Below are 23,829 nucleotides of genomic sequence, written 5' to 3' on the forward strand. Positions count from 1 at the left end.
AATTTCAAATTTAAGAAATATTCATTTTATAACCCAATAATTCTCCTATAATTTCCTCATAAATTTTCTGGCAGAAGTTTTAAAACTGGGGGAAATATCTTTAAAAAGTTTTGGGGGAGGTTGGCTGGCTAGCTTAGTTGGTTGGAGTACACTAATGTCCAGGGTTTGATCCCTGTACTACCCAGCTACCAAAAAAAAAAAGATAAAAGCTTTTGGGGTCTTTTGGACTTACTCAGGCAAATCACCTGATCTCTCCATGGGTTGCATTAAACCAGCGGAATCACACGGGACCAGTGGTCCCAGACTGTGTCTCCCCATTATGTTATCCAGACATTCACACCACTTTCCTAATTTTTTCATGTCTTCATATGTTCTGTATCTGTGTATCACCTGCACTTATTCACTTAATATTTTTCTAGTAGATTTTTAAAGTATTTTAAATGGATTCATTTTAAAGCAATCGTTTTATTACTAGTGCACACAGCCAATTAGTAAATATGATGAAAATAGAAATTATTTAAAATCCTAGCTAGATACTGTTAAAGGCTCTGAGCTTACAACCTGCTTTCTCTGAAAAAAAGAGAACTACACAATAGAATAGCAGTGTTTGATTAGGGCTTACAGTCCTGAGCACTTTACACGTGGTATCTCATTTAATATTCTTAATAACAGTGAGGTAGATTGTCTCCCCCATTTTACACACAAGGAAACTGAGGCACAAGATGATTATATGGCAGAGCCAGGTCCGGACTCAGTGCTCTTAACTGCCCTGCCACTCTGCCTCCTACGTAATGTAAAAGACAAGGGATTCTATAAGATTTGAGGCTATCTCAGCCTCACCTACAGCTGCCTCGGGGTGCACTGGCAGGACACATCCACATTTTGGAAATACCAGTCAGAGGAATGTCCAACGATGACTCTTGGGACAGGCTTCCTTTTGCACTCAGATACATGTGGAAAGGCTGCACGCTCTGCTGCCCTCGTGGAGACACTTTATACCGGCCTCTAAAAAGCTCTGATTCCTGCAGCAAAGACTCAAGCTTTATTTAATGCAGCATTTCTCAAACTTACTGGGTCTCAGAACCCTTTTAAAGAGGAACACGTGTTAGCATCTGAGGACACACTGGATTCATCTTAGTGTTTAGAATAAAATTCAAAAATATTTCTTGTATACAAAGAGGAAGGCATTTCTTCCTTGAAAGAGCTTATAAATATCCAAACCGGGTTTCTGTTACCAGGTGAATTTTCTCATGCCGTCAAACCCACATAACTTTCAAAGGTCATCCCTTTGCTTTCTAAAACCCTTGCATCCCCACTGCACCCCATTCCTGCTCTGTGCAGTGTCAGCAAGTCCCACCGGGTGACAGCCTTCCTTGGTGTCAGTACCACTGGGGGACGTAAGCTCATGGGCAAAGGAAACCCTGGGCGTTTGCACTGGGCATAGATGCTGCACCCTGTATCCAGAGCTCAGGAAACCTGGAACCTACCTGACAGAGCTCACAGCTGGGTAGGAAACAGCCTCGGGAACAGTACGGTAAATAATGCACTTCCAGGTGTCACTGCTGCCACCTGCTCATCTGTGTGATCTGCTCGGCAAGTTTAAAGAACTCATACCTCTTTGATAAAGAAAAACAAGGCCCAAAGAGATGTCATATGCTTGCTGTGCTCTCTCCAGCAGGAGGGGACGGCAGTGGCACCTGGCACTGCCTGGACACACCTGCGAGAAGGAGCTGCCCCGTGGGAAATGCGCTGCTCTTGCGGGAATTCCGACCACCACATGGTTTCAGCTTTTCTGCTTGGCAGAAGCACGTTTGAATTAGGAGTGCCCAGTGGCTCCACCTACCTCTTTAGAGGTTTTACAAAGAGGCCCCCCTGGTCTGAGGGGCCCCTTCTTCCCTGATCCCCAACGCTGCAGTGCCCCAGGGCAGGGCTGGTCTGGTCTTGGCCTCCCCTAGAGGCTGCTGCTGCCGCCTTCAGTAAAAGCAGCTGCTTTCCTTTCTTTTCACCTTTCCATCTGTCCTTTTAGAAAACCTGGAGTGTGCTACGGGTAACACACCAGGGTTCAATTCCCGTACCAGCCAGCCTCCAAAATAGAAAGAAAGAAAAAAAAATCTGATGGAATAGAGCTTCTAACTGGTACCTGAGGGGCCTGCGACGAGGGTCCCCTGGGGCAATATTTATAAGGACTTCTGCTAAGAGGCCTTGAAAGAGAGATCAGGGAAAGGGAACTTCCAAACCTATCATAAATTCATAAGCTTTGATAATAAGCAGCTCCCTGAAGAAAGAATCTAATTCAGGAAACAGAGCCAATATTCAAGAGTTGAATCCCCAGCCTGAAAACAGACACAGAGCTTAAAACAGGGACCCTTCAGTCTTCCCTCGGGGACTCAACCCCCAAACAGATGGCAGTCACCACCACCTACCTCACCTAGCTCAAACGTGACCTAGGAACCAAAAATACAAAAGTTATTACTTAACTGATAAAATTGGCACTAAAAACAAACACACACAAACAGAAATAACTAAACTCTGGGAATATAACTGCTTAACCATTTCTTTATATTTTTATTGGATTTTTTAAAATTTCTGCCCAGTTATGACAATGAACTGGGAAACCACAATTACAATTCACAAACGGTGGCATGAAAAACAACACACACCCCCTCAGAATTACAGCAAACCCTTTCCTTTTTATGCATTCAAAAGAGAGCCCACAGCACAAGCGTCCAACATGAGCACTGCCATTTTTTTTCTCAGAAGGGGAATAACACTTATTCTGGCAGCACTTTTACAATTCCAGGAAGTGGTTTTGATACCACGAGTTGCAGGAACAGAAAGCATAACAAACTTGGAGGGCAGTGGTTTGAGAGGCAGGGGACTCCTCGGTTGGAAAAAATCCCTCTTGTGCTTAAGGGAATGGCCTGTTGGCCCTGGCAAGCTGCTAAGTCTTCCCAGGTGTTGAAAGAGAAAACGGAATTTCCTGCATAGATGGTGAAAACTTCTGTAGAGCAGAGTGTTTTAGATCTCTAACCCTCCCCACACCCTGAGGCTACTTCTCAAGCGTTTCTGGAGCTTCTTTTGGTCATGTGAACCTCTGTAATGATGACCCTTTTGCTAAAACACAGGCGACATCAGCGTTTCTGCTTACACTGCTTCTCTAGGGTTCAGATGACAGCACAAAACGTCACTTGTCAAAAAACAGCAGATATTAAGAACGTGGGCATTTGTGTTCAGGATAATAGCAAACACTTTGCAGGGTATGACACCCAGAGGAGCATTTTTTTTTTTTTTTTTTCATTTAATATGGTCCCCTGGGGAGTTGGCCCAAAGTCACACACTTGAGTCTGTTTAAAAAGACTGGTCGAAATTGGCTCATTTGACAATTTAGAAACTGTCTTGTGCCAATTAAAAAACTTATTGCCCAACAATTCAATGGTCCATAAAGCAATTAAATGTTACCATTCAGATTACACTTACAAGCACGCACGCGCGCACACACACGAGAACTGTGACAAAAGGATTAACCAGATCAGTCTTGTGACTGTGTTCTAAAAGAAAATAAAATCTCAAATTTGAGATGTCATATTCAAGTACTAGAAAATGCAAAAATAGTCTGATCCTATTTGATTTTATGATCATAAGAGATCACACATTTAACTGAAGGTTCTGGAGTCAGTGAAGTTTACAATACTTTACAAAAGAAATGAAAGAGTAATACCAGCTGATTCACTTTTCTTGTCTGACACTAGTAAGTAAGTTTTACACATTCTCAATCAACACATGGAGGAGGCAGATGCAAACAGAGTCTTCAAAGAATGTGTTACTACTGCAGTATACGCTGTTTGGCCCCAGTTAGCAGTAGAATAGACAGCAATTTGCTTAGTACTTTTTAAATTTTACCTTGTGGAGATTTTAAAACAAGGGTGGTACTAGCTCTTGGCAGTAGATCTTCCAATAGGAGGTTGCATATTTATAAATACCTAAAGTGGGATTATACTCTCCGGTTAGGAAGCTCACTGTCTTTCGGTCTGACAGCCAGATGTGCAGGGCTTGCAAAGGGCTCTGCTAAATTTCACAGACTCTGTTCTAGGAAAAGAAGAAACTTATTGGCAGAGTTCTTCGCATGATTCAGAACTACTGGTTATCAAGCTATTGAAAGGCTCAGCTTGTCCACGGACTCTTTGTCCCCTTTGGCCCCAGAGACTGCCCCATCTCTGCCCGACTCTGATGAAACCTGGGGAAAGGAAAGGGATAATCCTGCCACCGTGGTTGATTCACAGGCAGGGACCTTTATTGAATAGAAGGAAGGGGACACTGTCTGAAATGCAAGTTTAAGGATCTTGCTGATTACTGGCAATCTCTATGAATCAACACTTAATCCACGGGCTAACAGATGGATAGATACCTTTTTAAAAAACATTGGAGGAAGATTAAAGAATGAATTAAAAAAAAATCAAGAAGTCTTACACTAAAATTAGGAATCAGCCCCATCTTGGCACAGTTCTCATGCAGAATATTGCACCCAGTGTTAACTAACGCTAGAAGCTTCAAACGGTATAAATTTAAATGTATTTGCATATTATAAAAATAAAGATAAACATATACATATTTTACACTAGTTACGGAACAGCAATGAACGTCAGTCGATCCCTCTTTCACATTGAACAGAACTGAAATCTGAGTGCTCTAAATACTGCCACCTGTACTGTAACTATGGCTTATATGTGCATGGAAAACAAAATCCCTGAGAAGCCATTCGACTTTTTTTTCCTTTTCTTCAAGTAGCGCTCTCCTTGGAGGATCAGTTCTGAGGTTCCGGTTGTAAAACATTTGCTCCATATTCTCTCCCCCCTCCCCCCCCCACCTCTTCAACAGTCCTCGGACAGCACCTGAATGCTTTTGCACTCAAGTTCACAGAACACGCTTGGGATGTGGAGGTACGAAAGACGGCCCAGGTGAGTTCTGATGCTCTTGACTCCATGGAAAGTCCACAGCCACGAAAGTCACTGGTTTCTGTGCTTTTCACCAACGTTCTTCCTAGACAGGTAGATGAGAAGAAAGCACAGGAATGTCAAAAGGTAACAGAGAATGGTATTCTCGATTGTAAGAAAAGGAAGCCGTGATATAAATCAACTCCACTTCTTGAACTCCTTATAAACATGTAAATGTCAGGCAGCTAACATGCCCACACAGGAAAGAGTCTTTTTAGGAGTAAGTTAATCAGACATTTCTATTAGGGATGAGCCATGAAGGGGAACTACACTAATTGGCTGTAACTACTTACTCCATGGTGATTTTACAGCTTAAGTAGATTTCTAATCAAAAACCCAACACTCTCCACACAGAACTGCTTCCTTGCAGTAAATGCACATGGACCCACATTGACACGCACTAAAAAACCCTCTGAGAGTAGGAATATACACTGAAAAGTGAGAATGGATGTGTGTCTGGAATAAAAAGTATAAGTCTACTTAAAGTGTTATGATCAAGGCTGGCACCTAAAATCTGGAGTTTGAAGAAATCACTGCATCCTCAGCTAATTAAACAAAGTGGCATTCAATTCAGACAAAATGGCTGGGGGAAAATGTCAAATGTCCCCATCCCTTATTTCAGCTTTCCTACAACGACATGTCAACTGATGTTTTTGAAACTGTCTTAGCAACATTTAATGAAACACACAAGGCAATGAAGGCAAAGGAAAAAGGGCCCATGATCTGCTCCCCCCACGACTCCACTGCTCCTAATGCTGCTTGACTTCATGGACGCTGATAATTCAGCATCACCTAAGACATCCCTCCAGCCCATACAAGAATCAGCTGTGGGCTCATTCAAGCATAACAACAATGACATCACCCAAAATAAGCCCCTTCCATTTACTACGTGCCAGGAATTGCACCGTTCAGTCTAGTGCATTTGGTTAATCCTCAGCTCATCAACTCATAACAATCCCACCAGGTAAGCTTCATCTTCCTCTGTATTTTACTAAGAAGGAAACTAAGGTTTCAAGCGGTAAAATAATTTCCCTGAGGGTCCCCACCAGCGAGTGGCAGAGCCAGGCCTTTAGGGTTACCTGACTCCAAAGCATGCCTGACAACCAAAACAGAGGTCGGATATTCGGAGCCCTTGGGACAGTTTCACATTCTATGGCATGCAGCCAGGAGATATTTTTGAAGGCCTGTTAATACAGTAAAGTCATGCTACAGGAAGTTTTGAAAACTGCCTCCAATTCAAGTCATAATATCAATCTAACTGCAAAGAATATGGCAGTGTGAAAACACACGTCTCAACCAAATGGTTAACTTGTGCGCTGTGAGTCTCGCGCTCATGCGGGAGATGTGCTACAAAAATGTTTTTCTCACGGAATCTAAGAAACCTTTGGAAATTCTGACTGTCGTGTCTTGCTGTCTATGCCCCTGAGCCACATGTAAGACTGAGAAACACAAGCATACCTAATCAAGTGCACCTAGTGGGAATATCCCACACTGTTAACCAGTCTGAACATTTTTCCACATTGACACCACTTTTCACATTCGGGCTCTTAGGGCCCCCAAAAGAGCCACCAAATCACCAACCTCCTCTCTCTCTCTCTCTCTCTCTTTCTCCATCTGAATAAACTCATCTTTGACCTTCAAGATCCACCTCAAATGCCACTTCCTGGAACTTTTCCTGATTCTTCTTGATAGCGTTCTTCTCTGTGCTTACAGGACTGTCCATACACCTGCCATGGCCTGCACCATACCGTAATTATAATTAGATGCTCACAAGTTTGTCTGATTATTTCTTTGATTCTCATTCTCCCCAAGGAGGCAATTAGATTCTTGAGGGCAGGTCCGACCTAGTTATTTCTGCATTCTCAACACCTGGCACGATGCCTACTGGAGAACAAACACTCCACGAAGATCTGCTGAACGCATGAATGAGATGAGATGAGAACGCCACAGGTAAAAAGCAGCCACGATACTATGAGATCGTTACTGTAACGGAGGTGTGTAAAAAGGATTAAGGATACATGAAGGAAAGAGTGACTGATTACAGCACAAGAGGTGGGGATGGCTCCCCAGAGTTGTTGACACGTAACCTTGGCGTTAGGGACGATGGGCCTTTTTTGGGTAGGAGATAGGGTGGCCGTCAACAAAGGACTGAGAGCCAGCGAGGGGCACTCAGTAGTTGTTCCCTCCCACAGTGAGGAGCTGCCTCGTATGTCGGCAGAGGGACTGGGGTCTGACTGCTGAAGGGCCTTGTGAGCCATGCCCAGGATTTTACACTTGAGCCTGTAATCACCTGGAAATCATTCAAGGCTTTTAAATAAGGAGAGATGTCATGGGGTCTGCCCTTAAAAGAAAATATTGGTTTAAAGGACAGTAGGAGGCCAGTGAAGACTCAGTCACAGTCATCTTGGCAGAGACAGAAAGCATGGGGCTGAAGAGACAGTGACATGGCCAAATTCATTCATGTCAAGACACACCGATGAGATGGGACAATGGGTCTTGGTGGAAGACTGCATGTGGGAAGGACAGGGAGGAAGGCGTTGAGCTGACAGCCCCGACATGGGCAGAAGGGTGCAAAGAGGCACCTGGGACAGGACCACGGCTGGGCTGGAGAAGAGCTTTGGGGGAGGAAGGTGGTCAACTCAGTTTTCCACCTGTGAAGCCTACAGGCCCTCCAGGGGGGCTGAAGACAGAGGGCAGGAGCTGAAGGGTGGGCTCACCCCAAGGTAGGGGGGACCTCAGACCCAGAATCCTCCCAGGCTAGAGAACTTGCCCTTCCTAGGACTCAACAAAGAAGTTATGACTCAAGGTATTTGGAAGCTTCGACTAAAACTGAAGCCAGAGCATGTTATACTGCCCAGGTCTTTTGTCTTCTGTCTTCTGATGCTTTCATATCTGGGGACTTGCTGACCTGGAGGGACTGCCCCTCCCAGGGCTGGCCAGTTCCTAGAGACAGTGAACAACTTGCCCATGAGCGTGCTCTTCATATACAAACCAACTAATCCTGAACCCACACCTCAGCCACCTCCGGTATTGTGCTCTCACACTCCAGGCCACTCTCCCCCTGCCCTAATCACCCCAGGGCCAGGTACCAGACCACTGACAACCCCTATGCCCCAGAGCCGCTGAAATTATTGACTGGTGAGTCCTGAGCCTGTTCTCCCTGCCTTGCTCGTCCCTTCCTGTGGAAGCCACATAAAGGCTGCTGCCCTTAGCTCTTCCCTCCGGCTCTCCCTCTTGACCAGCCCCGGTTCTCCCTATGCAGCCCCCTCCCCAGTGCGGGGTGCCCTCTTCTCTTGGGAATTGTGAGTAATAAACCGTCTTTTCGATGGCAGCTGTCTCCTGATCTGTTGGCCTTACTATACCTCAAGTTTTCTACCAATGGACTATATTTTAAAGCACACGTGTGAGTGAGATCATTCACCACTGCAAAAACAGTGCTGAAGCCGGGCACCACAACATGGACTTGGGCCTAGCTGTGCACTCAGTAACTGTGTCAATGCGGGAAAATGGCCTGGTCTGGGACTCAGTGCGCTCTATCCTATGTGACTTACAGCATTGCTGGGAGGATCTAGCGAGTTGGGGGTGTTGCCCTCACTGTGACCACAACATGAAAAAAATGATACCACCGACTTCCTCTTTATATTCCATGAAGACAGGGTTGGCATATTGACATCTGCTGAGCAACTGCAGGTGGCCTTATAAATAGATACTCATGTAGTCCACCTTGACCCCTTCATGGCATGGAGGGAAAGGGAAACCAACATTCCTATCTACCTATCCAGCACACACATTTACTTTCCTTGGGTAGGCACGTCAATTAATAAGCGAAACACTGCAGTGCTGAACTTATTCTGTTTTACATTATTATTATTACCTTTATATGCCATCCACAGTGTACACCACTAATATCCCTAGCAGAAATAACAGCAGCCAAATCTACTGAGCATGCATTTACTCTGTGTAAGGAATTATGCTAAATGCTTTACCTGCAACTATCTCCATAAATGCTCACAACAACCCTGGAAGAGAAGTTCTTCTATTATGTGTATTTTACACATATCCATCACCACAGCACTAACAAGTAGACAGACATTCAGGAAGTATAACCCCAGGACTCAAATGACCTTGAGAAATAAATACAAGCACTACTTTTTAAAAGCTATATGTTGTGTTCATCAACTTGAGCTTTTCCTGACATCATATTTCTGTATAATATCAAATTTTTTTTAAAATGACTTTTTTTTTCCAGTAAGCATCTAAGTTTACTGATATATGCAATATCATGGTAAATTAAGCAAAAGAGTCAAGCAGTTTCTTTATTCCTAATTCCCAAAAGTGACTTGATTCTGGATAAGTAAAAGATTTGTCATCTTAAGATGTCCTGCTCTATAGAATCCCTTCAGCCCCAAACCCCCTCGACCCTCCCAAACTCTCCAAGTCCTCAGGAAGGCCTTACCTATTTAAGAAACTCTCTCTGTTTCCCAGAGACTTACCCTTAAAAACTGGTGCTCCTAAAGTCACAGATTGGGTACAGTAAAAATGATGGCATAAGGAAAAGAAGCACTATCTTTTCCACTTAATTTTCCAAGAAAGTATGAAGATACCTAAGCAGAGAGGGGAAAAATTCCAGTATCAATGTGGCTGATGGGAGACTACAGAATTAGAGAAACACAATTCCCTTTAGCCTGTACAGGTAGCAAGGCAATAAGCTGTCTTACGCCTTGCAGAGAACAAAACAAATCAATGCTAATCAATGCGATACACCCACAGGCAATCTCCACACTTAGTCTTTCTTCTGAAATACCATCCCATCCCCATGTTCCATGTTTTAAAATTCTGTGATCGGTGAAAAAATTCTCCATTGTGATAAAGCCAAATTCACCTTGCTCCATTGCTTTTTAAAAAATTTTTATGAAGTCCATACTAACTAATCTGAATGCAGTTAGACATCCTTTGCCTGTTTATTTGGTGAGATAAAGGCTGCAGAGTCTTCATCCTACTTTTTTATAAAAGGCTATTTCAATTGGTCTTAAATATCCTTATGTCATAACAACATAACTGCCAAAATTCCTGTGCAAAGTAATCACCATACTTTTGAGAATACTTATAAACAGCAAGTAACTGGAATTTAATGGGGATCATGCTTGAATGGAAACTCTGCAGAATAAAGGCAATAAGCCAAGTTTTTAAAAGGGAGTTTCGAAATGCAGTATCTCAGCCTTACCCTCTATTATTATTGGTACTTTCTGGAAAAAGAGAAAGCTTAGTCCAACAATTTTTAAACCAGCCCATTTCTGCTAATTCTGTAACAAACGACCTGCCAAAATCAGAATTAACTTCCTTCTTCAGGCTCTGAGAACTCCCTTTACTTCCCAGTTGATGGAGCACAGACAGACAGGGTACCACCATGAGATGTCAACTGCCAGGAAATAAAAATGATACATTCCCATTTCCCGAATGTTCAAGGGTCAGTCCATTAAGAAACCACATGGAAGAAAGTGGTTTGCATTCCAGCATGCCTCAAGGTCACACATTTTCATATGCTACCCAACCTGTTGAAGTCTCTCCTTTGACAAGAAAATTGGCAGATAAATTGGGTAATCTGGAAGTTTATCACAGAGCATACTGTTTAATTGGTGGAGGAGGGGTTTGGTCTAAACATGTTTGGAAGGAGAGAGAGAAACATTCTGCAGGGTACCTAAAAATGACAAGCAGTTGGCAAGGTGCCATTTGTCCAGAGAAGCTCATACTCCCTGGGAATCAAAATACTAAGTGTCTCAACCTGAAGCAACTGGACAAAGACAGGGATTTATAAATCATTTTTACAAGAGTATCCTTCACTTTCCCTTACTTTTCTCACTAAAAGTATATTTTTGCCCCTTGTGACTCCTAATGTTCAAGGCTCAGCATCCCCTAAATATGTAGCGGTCAATCAGGTTGCCATTAAGAGGTTCTGAAGGTGACTTGTCTCCGTCTGAGCAGCCACACCCACCTCTATTGTCCAGTAAACAGGGGCCTGGCAGTGGGGGCACAAGTCAATCCGCTGCCTTTAACCAAACTGGGCCAGGGGTACCATGTGTTTATGAGCACTTCTTTAAAACTCAGGAACCTGTTGAATACCAACACACCAGGCAGCAAAACCATCGCAAAAAGTGACACTAAAAATAATCTGCTGACTGCATGACATTAGGTGTTTTAATAGACACAAGTGACTGCCAGTAGGCACAAAGTGTCTTTTGGGGGCCATGAAAATGTTCTACAGTTAGACTGTGGTGAAAGGTGCACAACTCTGTAAATATATTAATAATCATTGAATGGGTGAGTTTTATGGCATGTAAATTAAACATCAATAAAGCTTTAAAAAATATCTCTATCCTCAAGGAAGTCAGTTTTTCAGAGCAACCCAGGCAAATTTGCTATTAGATTGTTCACCTCATCTCAAATGCAGATATCCTTGCAAATCAGACCAAGATTTCCAAAATACGGAAATTACTCACTTTCTATCTGATAATCAGCAAAGAGGACAAGAAGCCACTGGCTCCCATTTCTCCCCCAAGGGTGGAGTGCAGTGGGGAAGCATTTCATCAGTTCCTGTAGCCTCCGTGGAATGCTGCTGAGACCTCAACCAGCAACCACCAACACAAGTTGCAGGTGTCAATTACACCCCCAAATCACTACACCTGCTTTTTATTCTCTATCTCTCCCCCTGGGGGAATAAAACACCTAGAAAAATTTTTAAGTGACAAATAGAAAGCTTGGAATTCATAAGAAAAGGCTGATCAAATAACATTCATCAGTGTTTTTTTCTTTATAAACCGCAATGCAGCTCCATGATTTTACACATGGTCAAAGGCAGGCAGTTCAATGACAAGTCTCTGATTTGATCTACAAAGGAGAGGAGTAAACTCATAGAGAAGCTTGGAATGTCTTTTTAGAACCATCGTAAGATCTTGAACAACTACCTAAGAGTAGGATGGATTATTCCGGTATGCCTGGGACCATTCTGGTTGTGACGCCTGTCATCCCAGGATAATTCATAATAGTCTCCCTGTCATTCTCAATCCATTCCTCATTTGAACAAGAAATGGTATGCTCACCCTGCCGGAGACAGAATGGACTGTACTGTAAGGTAGAGATCAGTGCAGTGTGGATCAGTTTTGCCAACTTGTTGTTGACCAGAAAGAGGTCCTACAGCCAAAGATAAGGTCCTGCTGGCCAGGAGCCCACCCTTAGAGGCATGGAAAGGATCCAAGAGCTCAGAAAATCCAACATACACACATTAGAATCATCTGGGTGACTTTTTTTTTGTTTCTAAAGACTCATGCCTGGGCCCTTCCCCTAGGAATTCTAATACACGTGCCTGATTAAGAAGCCCGACCTTGGACATCCACCTATTTTTTATGGGATGATAGAGAAGTAAAAGATTACTCTACAGTGAGCTGCTTGGCTGCAGTTATGAAGCCAGTGCAATCTCCCTAGTCTTCCAAGTTCTAGTGCCAGCCGGGACCCCAAGGCTTGGGCTCAGGCCCAAACTGTGTTGACTTAATGACTCCCTCTTTTGATGGCTATACTCATCAACGCCCCCAAATTTCCCACTTCCAATACACTGTCATCCATTTGTGAATCAGACCTGCCACGGGACCAGGCCCAGCTTCCATGTGTGTTTGTTTCGGAGTTCACACATAAGAGCTGTGCATGCAGGGGAGCAGGGAGGGGAGGGGTGTGTGCCTAAAACCGGAGAGCACCAGCCTGGGCTTTGAATCTAAGTGTAATAAAACAGTCACCCAAGAGACCATTTTCTCCTTGCCTCCATACTAAAAAATGGCAATTTCGAAGAAAAGGCTTGCCAGGAACATGAAACTTTCCTATTTCAAGATTATTCCTTCATTTAGAGTTGAGAATTCTATTGCAAAACTGTCATCCATTTTATGAGACTTTTTTGGAACCCATTTCAAAATAAAACAGCCAAGTCAAAAATGGTCCCATCCCTAAAGGTGCTCCCTCCAACATTTAGATGTCTGTGGCTATGGGCCTCTAATTACCCAAGACTTTAAAGCTGCTTGTTTATTTAGGTGCAATCAACTCTCAGAGGCTGATAATGTTTTTCCGGGTGGGTATAAACGTGGTCTTTCTGTGGAAGTACAGTAAGAAGCCCGAGGGAGAACACTTGTAAAGCTGGCTAGGTGCTGCTATTGTTTCTTGTGCAAATGGATCCTGTAACTGTTACCTCTACCTTGCCTATTAAATGGCAGGTGGCTATGGCAAAACAACAGATTAATGTCTCTCCTGGCTCAGGAACATCTATGCCAATGCAACCATCTGTTACATATGCTGCTGGTTTTATATCCCCTTCCTCTTATCCTAGGTGTATCTGAAAGGAAGGGGCTAATGTGTACACATTCAAAGAAATTGAAAAAACAGTAAAATTTCTGTTGTTTGATATGTCCAAGACAGAGTATGTTCTGGTTAATACAAAGTTACTATGTAATCCTACCTTAATATTTAAGAAGCACTTCAAGATTTCACAGTGTCTTAGGGTCATATTAATGATAAATTATACTATGTGCATGTGAGATAAAAAAGCATTCTGAATATAACAGCATTAGATAAGAGTTTCCCTTGGGTGTTCAGTGATATTTTCCAGCAAAGATGGATTAGGGAGGGATGTTCCATCTAATGAGTCGCCCAAGAGCACCACATTTCTACTGCAGCTGCTAATGACTGAGAATGCCACTGGAGACCTTAGCGCTGCAAAGCGCACACCAAAGGCAGGAGAGCTGCCACCTTGGGGATGAGCCATGCACGCCTATCACACAGAGCTCTGGAATGCAGCTTAACAGCCAGTTTCCCCAGATGAAATGACAAGGTCACAATTCTCAAATGCAAACCTTCCAACCTTTCTATAAAAAGCTTACATTCATATATCACTTTTTCATTTAAAAAATTCTATGTTGCCAACTAGGAAGAAAAATTAAAGTTTGCTGCATGAATATGAATACTTTGCTGGATAAGTCATGTTGCTGATATTACCCAGAGAATGAGATCTGACCCCAGAAGATCTGTGGCTGCTACTATTCAAGATTTGAGGTAAATAAGCATTTCACCTCAATTTAAAAGTGGCCTCATTGGTTCTTAGTACTACAAACACACACGTGCACACGCACACACACACACAAACAAAACCCTAACAAACAGGACGAGTTTTACCTAGATTACTAAGGTAACATTCTACCCAAAAGCTAATTTGCATGTGTACATTCTCTGTCTTTAAGTCCATTTCGGGGAAAGTGGTGGCAAACTGCGTAATCCTTTATTTTCAGGGACTGACTAGAGAATCAGAGGCCTGTAGGAAAAAGCAATCATCACAGATTTTCTGCAAGCTTTTCTTATTTAATGAGCACTTACTGTTCTTTGAGATAAGGGCTCCCTTAATTCTGCATTGATAAAGCTAAGACTACCCACCAAAAAAAAAAAAAAAAAAATGCTGTTTCTGGCTGCATATACCAGCAAATATACGGGGGGGGGGGGGGGGGGGGGTGTCTTCAAAAAGTTCACAGAAAAATGCATTTTTAATTCTATTTTACTGTGAACTTTTTGAAGTACCCTTGTACTAAAAACCAATGAATTATACACTTTAAATGAGTGAACTGTGCAGTATGTGAGTATTAAAAAAATGTTCTATCAGCAAAAGTAAAAAAAAAAAAAAATCACAAAAAAGAAAAAATAAAAGTTCCTATTTTGCTGCGTAAGCCATGGGGTTGATGTCACTGGGAAGAATCACATCTGCCCTGGGGTGCTTTTCAACATTTGTGCAGATACAGTTTTTTGATAATCAGTTTTTTGATAATTGGATTTTTGATAATCAGGATCAGGAGGGAGGGGCAGGGGCCAGTGGGACTTTGAGAACTCACTTGGAACAGGGGCTGATCACAGTTGGCGTAGGTGGGTAAACCAAGGCAACATTCACTCGCTCGCTGCCGTTCTTGGGGCAAATGATCTCTGCCACTCCTTCTGGTCTGGGCTGACTCAGCAACTCCCCTGCAGGAGAAGAGATGAAAATACATTAAGATTTGCCCTAAAAATGAGACCACTTTACCCAGAAGTGCAGGGGTTGGCAGGGGGTGAGGGAGGTAATATGGCAGCAAAGGGTCTAGATGATGGAGTCAGAGAACAAAAGTGCACCCAAGAATAGCAGGATTGGCTTGGCTCCTACTCCCACTGCCTGAATTCTCATCCACATCACCATAGAAAATGTTCTAGTGGTTATGGCAGGAAGGGCTAGGCACCAGCCAAAGGCAGCATCTGCCGCTACCCTGCTCACCTTCCTCTCCACAGACTGACTCCGGAGACCTGTATCTAGACATCACAAACTGAGCCAGGGTCCCCACAGCCCCACGAAGCAAGGGCTGCCAAAGCAGGTGTTCATAACTAGGATTCAGGGCAGACAGGGCTCGGGCCAACTGCAGCAGCTGTTCAACAAGGCCCTGCACAAATGATCTGGAAATACAGCAGACTAGAGGTGTGGACGAGGTAAACAGCTCAAGACCAGCTCAGCCTCCTCCTGACAGGAGGACTTTCTGGGTAGGTATGTGTGCAGAGTTGAACCAACACAACACTGTTTTATGACTAATGGGGTCTAGTGAAAGCGGATAATTAACTTGACGGATTACCACAATACCTAAAGGAAATCTGTTCCTCTGCATGCCTCAGATATAATTTCTCTCCACTAGCTCATTAAATCCTAAGAGCAACGATGACTTCTATTCCTAGTTTCCTCCCCCTTGTCCCCTTACCTGGGACACACTGTCCTTCCTTTGTTCTTGTAGCCTCTCTCCGAGGGTACTCAATAAATGGCTTCTGGCTAATGATGGTACACTTTACTGCCTAAATTGCCCTTCTTAAGCCTAGAAAAAAATAAACCAAACCAAGGACACGAAATGGATGCCAATGTATGTCTTTCTTTTCAGGAGAGACACTACTGAAATTCAAACTTCACCTCCATGGTAGCCATTGCTTCTGTTACTGATTTAAAATTCTACAGACCCCAAAGTATATGCCAATGTATAAGAACATAAAATTCCTTCGCCTCCAATTACCATATTTCAAAACACCTCACCTTCAGCAGAGCTCACGTTGACAGAGCCTGCCCACATGCCAGCACTGGACTAAGAGCTTCAAATGTACAACGCATTTCATCTTTACAGTGTCCCTAATAAGGGTTTATCTCACTTTATAAATAAAGAAACCAATGCTCAGGAGCTTATGTGGTGTACCCAGAGTCAGGAGCTAACATTCCGGACTCAGGACGTGGACTCAGGAACGAATCTCTGGGGACCTTACCTTCTCCGTCAGCCTCTAACCCCTCCCAAAGCAGAGACTGCTTCTTTAAGCCAGAACACATCTTCCATACAGAGCAATCTAAAACACTATTTTTTAAATAATAAACTAAGCAATGACATTTATACTTCTATGAAAGACATTAATTTCCTGATTAGAACATTTTTATATGGCTTTGCACAATATGAACTAAATATAATTAGAGTTCCTTAACCAAACTACTATGAACACCAACCTAATGCAAAAACTAATTTAGCAACATTAGTCTGTCTCATGCATACACAGGTGCCAGAACTATATTCCAACACTAACTATGAAAAGATCCCAAAACATAAAAATGCAAGTTAATATTGTAAACATTAAATGCTATCAAAGAAATAAAATGAACCAAAGTCATAGCATGTTAGAGCTAGACTGAAACCTGGAAGTCATCCAGTCCAAACACCACTTAATAAGTAACAGATTTGCTCCAAGTCCCTTAAGAGCTGTGCATCTGTCAACCAACCCACCCATTGTGTATCCCAGCACCTGAACTGCAGCGAGAGAGTGCTCTGAGAAGCCCAGGTCTGTTAAAACCTCTGGTCCTGGGCCGCACTCACCTGGCTCCTCACCTGATATTTTCAATTTCTAGTTTCTGCCCTAAGATCATCCCCAAGGCTTGAACATAGACTGGGCTTTCCTGGTTTCCCTTGAAAACTCTCTCCTGGTTGGAACTTCACACAGGCCTCAGCTCCATTTGCTTCCAGCTGCCTGGGTACCCAGGATAACTGCAGATGCCAAGCCCCTGCCCTGGAACCCATCTGTGGCACCAGTCTGGCAAAGCTGGCTTCTTTGCTGGGTAGGTTGTAGGTGTTGGTGAGCAGAAAACCAGTTTGCCAAAGAATCTGAAAGAATTTGCAGCAGACTATTAAGACTTGGTTACCAATTTCTATTAAACAAATAGCTTTACTATCTCCCAAGATGCCCAGTGTCATACAGAGCCAAGTGACTGGTTTTGTTTGGGTCCTATTCCTAGCAGCATTGCCAACAATAGAAACAGCACGGAAGTGGAAAGTACTGAGATGTCCCATAAACAATGCAAAATTCACTCAATTCTAATGAATACCGAGCAATGAGCAGGACAGTTCCCAAGCTCCAGTCCATCCATACACTCCAACAACCCACTGCAGGGTGCCAGTATTCTTAAGATGTAAGAAAAGCACACAGTTCCTAGACTAAGAATATAAGAAAAACAGCTTTTTCCTTATTTCCTTATTTTAAGGTAAGTTCGATATACATTACAGCATGATAATAAGATATAGTGCACATACTATTTTTCTATAATAGTATGATTTTATTATGATAATAATATGAAAAGTGGTTCATAACGTGTGTTCTCTAGTGAAATAGCAGAAGCTAATCATCCTCACCTTTAACACACACTTGATCTTCAAGATAAAGTGCATTCCTCCACTGAGCTAACTACTGAGACCTTACTGTGTGCGGGGACAGTAGAAGATGTGGGGATGCGAGAAGTTAAGGCACGGCCTCGGATGCGGAGAATCTCAGTGTTTACACAGGAAAACAACTGAGTGAAGAACTACAATCCTGCACGGCAGGTGCACCAAGGAAATTTATAAGAGATGCTAGAGGAGTAAAGAGGAGAGATTAATACTGATTTGCAGGATTGGGGAAAACCTCAAAGAATGGAGAACATTTTACCCCAAAGACACAATAATATTTATCAGAAAATGGAGAATAGTATGTGCTCTATATACCTTATCATCATGCTGTAATACAAGCTGAAAAACAAACCCCAATAAACCCAGGAAGAAAAAAAGATGATCACAGTAGCAGCTAACATTTAGCAAGCAGTTATTTTGTGCTCAATACTCTGTAATATCTCAGTCCTCACGACAGACCTGTGAAGTAGATACAATTATCCACATTATACAGAAGAGGAAACTGAGGCTCGGGGGGATAAGTAATTTGCCAGTGGTCGTATAACTGGCAGTGTCCGAATTTGAACCCAGGACTATCTGACTCAACTCTTAAATACCATATCATATTATTCTGTGACAAGGATATTGTGATGATTAGATAACATGAAAACTACTACACAGTTTATGTGGTATCTGGTAAGTTCTTGACACTATTATTAGAGTGATGAGAAGATTTTGTAGAAGCTTACTCTTCCAAACTGTATATAAAGAATTCACACAAGCAAATGATCAGTACCCAGATTCTCTGTAGTAAAGCAATATACCAGGAATTAGACCATAAATTATCACAAGCAAAACATCACCTCACCAGGAATTAGAAAAATTCAAATTAAAAAATTAGGTTTTATTACACATCTGTCATCACTAGCAAAAACAAATTAAAAAGACAAATCCTAAAGTTGGTAGGAGTTATTAAAAAGAAGTTATAATTACAGAGAGCATGTTGGCAACAGATTAAGGAAAAACACACATTGCAGCCGGTATATTTCCATTTTCAGGAACTTGCTTAAAGGAATTAAGACTTTCCTTCGGAAATAAATTATACAATGATTGCTCATAGCAGCACTATTTAAAATACAGTGAAAACCTGATAACTGTGTTCAAATGGCCAAGAATGGGGAAATGGCTGAAAAGGACAACACATTAACAGGATGGAATACTCTGTAGTCATTAAATATTATGAGACTGACATGTCTATGTGGAAATGTAAATTTGAAAGTACACTCTAATTAGAAACAGAAACTGGCAAAGCACATACATGAATTTACAGTGAAATGGGCCATTCAAAATTGAATGGTCCTGAGGTTATTTACTGATTTATATTTATGTTTGGGTCAATAATAAAAAGGACTAAAGTATGCTTTGTACTGGAGGGAGATGCCAGCTTTCAATGCTGATGCTTTTTCCTCTGTTAGAGATTTTCTACTCGTGTGCAGTTTATAATGCACTCAGTCTATGTGAAGATGGAAGAATCTGGCCTCTTGAACAGAACACTACGTTTACCGCAGATATATTAGACCACTGCACCATCTCCTTGTGCCCCTTAAAGTTTTGAAAAACTGTGTTTAATTAATCTGGCTCAAGATTTCTGACATTAGAATGCCAGCAAACTCTTCTCAACTGTTTTTCCCTCTGTGGAAAACAGAATACCAAGTTTTATTATGATTTTTAAAAAATCAACAGAAGACAAGTGAAACAAGCCCATTTTTTCTGTTAATCATCAGAATTCTCAAAATATTTTTTTCAGTGTAAATATAAACATACCTCAAAACAGCAAAGGTAGTCTAGAAATTAAAACAATTTCAAGATAAACAATCTATACATATGAATATTGGAGGAACACAACCACTGAGACTGTAGCAAGGAGAGAATGAATTAATGAATGTATGGATCAGTCAAGGTCTAGTCAGGAGATGGTAACCACAGAGTAAGATTTAATCTAAATAATTAACTAGTTTCAGGGAATTAATTACCAAGAGGAAACAGAAGAGAACTGTAAAGAATACTCTAAGGCTGAGAGAGAATATACAAGGAAGAAAAGCTTGGACATGGGGGGAGCTGAGATTCAGACCTTGTTGGATGGGGTATGGAGCAGCCCCCTGATGGTGGAGAAGTTTGCTGGGTTACCCCAAGCCAGACTAGTCCACAGTCAGCTGGCTGAAGCTAGTAGGCAGGAGACTGTCCTCTGGGTGATGACAACATACTCTAGGAAGCTGTCTTGGGGGGTCGGGGAGCAGGCCAAGGGGAGAGTATGCTATTGAACTTACTGGGAAGCTCGATGGGGCACTGGCTAGAGTCCCTGGAAAGCTACTCCCAGGGGCTGCTGCTGAATGCATGGAGAAGGTGCCTGGAACACCCTCAGAACTCTCTAGAAAGATGCCACGGGAGTTGCTGCTGTATTTGCCAGGGAACTGGCTGGAGCATCCATAGTCAGCAGGAATCTTCCTGCTGAGCCACTAGTAAGTCAGCTGGGATACCCACAGATATCTTCCAGCTCTCGGCCACATAAACTCTCAGGGAGTTCAGGGATTCAGAGAGTTGTCCCCAAAACTGCAGGGATGCTGCGTTCTTCTTGGGCACGGGGTTTACTTTTGGTTCAGTTAATTCTTCTTGGAAATTCGTCAAACAGATAGGACCACTTAATAATTGAATACCTCCTCAGGCATTCCATAGGCAGCTGCAAAGATTTATACTATCAAAAATTATGAACCTCTTCTAGAACTGTGTTTCCACTTTCACCATATATCCCTGCAATTGTTCAAAATGTAGGAATACACTGAGTTGTAGGAGATCTGACAGTGTAAAGAAATTACCAGCTCTAGATATTTGTTGAATTCTCAAGTACAGTTCTCACTCAGAATACTGGGACTTCTTTAAAAAAAAAAACTCTCAGAAATGCCACTCTGGGCCTTGAAGCTTTGGGGACAATGTATCAAGTCTTATCAGTTAGAGAGAACAATCTACACACCACACATATTTAGGCCAGTTAGGGTTCTTGGAGATGCCCCTAAACTAAGGGTGCAACTCGGTACCCATCTTCTGTGACTACCATGAGTGGGTCACCAGGCAGCAGTAAACAAACCCGATGTCAACACTTCGCTTCTACTTCTCCCTGACTTTCTCTGAAGGGATGCTGGTGGTGACAGTTACAGGCAGAGGGAAATACAAAGGTCACAGTCCTGACGACTTCTATGACTCACACAATGATCCTACACTGTGGAGTTCTTGACTCTCCTGATGAATCATGCAAGGAGCCAAGCCGGCGGCCCCACGCTGGGTGCAGACAAGTGACACCTGCCATTGTCCCTTTTATGGCAGGTGCTCCATCTATGGCAAATAAGCCCAGCTTTTCCATGTTTTGCCTAATTTCTGACAGAAGAAGACTGAACCAATAGTAATGTTTGCTTACTAGTTACACAAAGCGCTCTCTGTTTGTAGGAGGGACAAGGGAGGAGAAGGGGATGACTAAATATCTCAGGTATGTAAACCACGAAGAGCTGAATTTGGCCCAGGGGTCCCTGATGGATGATCATTCAGGTCTCTGGATTGAAAAGTTGTGACATCAGAAAGCAATGATCAATCTATACAGGTTTCCATTTACAGCACGTGGGAGGGTGTAGATGGAACTGATGACTAATAAAACACCACGTGTTTACACCAGGTGTTTACACCACGGAGAAGGGTTGGTGTAAGTGAGGACGAACACTCCAGGCCTCGCTAGTACATGCTCAGGGAGCAAACTATCCAAGTTGGAGAGAAATACATTTTGTCACTGACGGTGGGCCTCTCTCTGACACACAGAGTACATGTCCCCGGCCCCAATCACCTGAATGAGGGAAGGAGTAAAGCCACGCTGTGGTAGCACTAGCTTTGAGGTCAGCTAGATTTGCCATTAGCTGTGTCTTCGCCTCAGTGACATTAACATTTTATGACACGCCATCCTATGCCAGGATGTGTGAATAACTCAGTGGTGAGGACATCAAGTACTGAGTGCCTATGTGCCAGGTGCCCTACAATGTTGCCTAGGCAACAGAAATGACCCTGTTGTTTAAAAAAACAAATAACTTTCCTCTGATTATAAGAGCACAGTCTCAATTTTTTAAAAATGAAAATGTACAGGACAAAGATAAAAAATAAAATCGCCCATAATTCTACCCCCATTATTAACATGTTATTCTTTTATAAAGATACTTATACGTAGACACATGTTGAGATTGTACTGCATTTACAACTTTGCTATTTTGCCTGTGTCTGTCCCCAGTTATAATGCAAATATTCAGAGTAAATATTGTCACAATGTGAATGTTCCCAGTAAATATTCCTCAGGAGCCAAAAAAGAAAAAAAAAAAAAAAAAAGGTGTGGCCTCAGATCACAGCACCCCTTCCAGAGCATCAAGCAAAAGTTCAACCAAGGAAAACCAAGGGAAAAACTGCTGATGACATTTCTTTTCAGATCTGCACGTGAGTTTCGTCACTGTCCTCACATGTCCTGGCCTGCGGGACAGATAAGAACGTGGGCTCGAGGAGGACTACCTGTAGCTGATGAAAAGGGGGAGGGACAGGAGACACACAGAATGGAGGCAAGACAAAATTCTGATCAAGCCTCAAAATTTTATTGTCAGGCGATTGCTTATATACATAGTGAAGAAGGGGCGGGCTGTCACAGAGTGTGGCAGCTTATGATAGGCGGAAAAGCAGTGGGGTGATAGTGGCGTGGTATGAGAGAGGAGGTGGGGGAGGTGTTGGCTTGGCACACGCGGGCTTTTCTGAGGAGGAAGAGAAAGGCTTACATAAAATGGATGTTATTTGTTAAAATGGTGGCTATTGTTAAAAATGGCTCCTGACACTCACATATAGGCTTACACTTCCGTTTCATAATGTCTTTTTTTCTTTTTTTGTTTTTTCATCACGCCCATCCAATTCCCTGTAGCATTCTTCCCCACACCGTCCCCATGCTAGACTATGTGAAATTCCCTTTCCTGCAGTGCGCCCTGTTCCTAGAATCTGCAGTGAAAGGACAGCCAACCTCTTCCTCTGCCAGGCTGCTCTTCCTCCTAGACACCTGCTGCAAAAGCTTCAGAGTCTCAGCATCCCCAGAGTCCCTGAGGAGTTCCCTTCCCCAAATGTCCCTTATGGCATTGGAATGAGCTGCCAGGTAGAATCTTTGAGAGGATTCCACTTTGAAGTATGATGCTCTAACATACACAAAATAAATAATCCAGAATAAACATCCCGGGACTGCAGGTGAACCTGGCTCACGTGGCATTTATTAATATGTAGGAGAAATTACTCCAGGGAGGTTGCAGGAAACTGAATCATCTACAAGGAAGGACTTTGCTTTTGGTTCAAAAAGAACTAACAATAGCAAAGTAAAAGACTGCTTTATATCAAAGTTCTTTAAGCTTGCTGTTCTTAGCATCCACGCCGGTTCCAGATGAGCCCTGATAACTATACAAATTGCACTACTACAAGAACAAGAGATCCCTGTCTTTAGATTCTGTACAAGATTTCTCAGGAATGTCTAAAAATGAGCCACCTGTATTCTAGAAAAGTAGAACCATGGGGCACCACATGAAGCTTAAATGAGGTGGTCTGAGGACAAGAAAGTATTCGTATCAATAGCAAACACACTTGGAAAACTCACTGCACTTCAGTGGCAAGGGCTGGTACAAGAAGGTTTAAACAATTGCTTGCAAGTAAGCTAACAGCAGGACCCACCGGGGGAAGAAAAACCTTCCAAGGCTGAAGTTACAGAGGACAGCTGAGAACTTCCAGAACACTGCTCTCCTAGTAACAACAAAACAAGGAAAGCGAACTAATCACCCATACGCACATATATGTACCTCATGATAAATCTACATCACCACAACCTGATATTAACGGATCTGGACGTTATGACCTGGAATTGACTGATCAGCTGCTGGCTCAGCCCCATGCTGTTCTGCAACGGCCCTGCATCTAAGTTCATCCTTAGAAAAGTGTGCATGAGGACTTACACCATCCTCTCCTCACTGACCCTT

At 42.7% G+C, this 23,829-nt stretch overlaps 1 protein-coding gene across 2 annotated transcripts in view; it reads right to left on the minus strand.

The window, feature by feature from the left end:
- Window positions 1-2,538: 2,538 nt before the first annotated feature.
- MFHAS1 (multifunctional ROCO family signaling regulator 1) overlaps window positions 2,539-23,829 on the minus strand; it is an 89,010-nt gene continuing 67,719 nt past the window's right edge. The window contains exons 2-4 of one of the 2 annotated variants that reach the window (XR_010021492.1): window positions 14,903-15,029; window positions 9,485-9,595; window positions 2,539-5,037 (exon numbers count right to left, since the gene is read on the minus strand). Coding sequence is in view for 1 of the 2 variants with exons in the window: in XM_063077031.1 (XP_062933101.1) it covers window positions 5,004-5,037; window positions 14,903-15,029 (161 nt within the window). In the remaining variant the exon portion in view is untranslated. The remainder of the gene's footprint in view (window positions 5,038-9,484; window positions 9,596-14,902; window positions 15,030-23,829) is intronic. The other variant, XM_063077031.1, reaches the window with a different exon arrangement.

This window comes from Cynocephalus volans, chromosome 13 (genome assembly GCF_027409185.1).
Source record: "Cynocephalus volans isolate mCynVol1 chromosome 13, mCynVol1.pri, whole genome shotgun sequence".
NCBI classification, from domain to species: domain Eukaryota; kingdom Metazoa; phylum Chordata; class Mammalia; order Dermoptera; family Cynocephalidae; genus Cynocephalus; species Cynocephalus volans.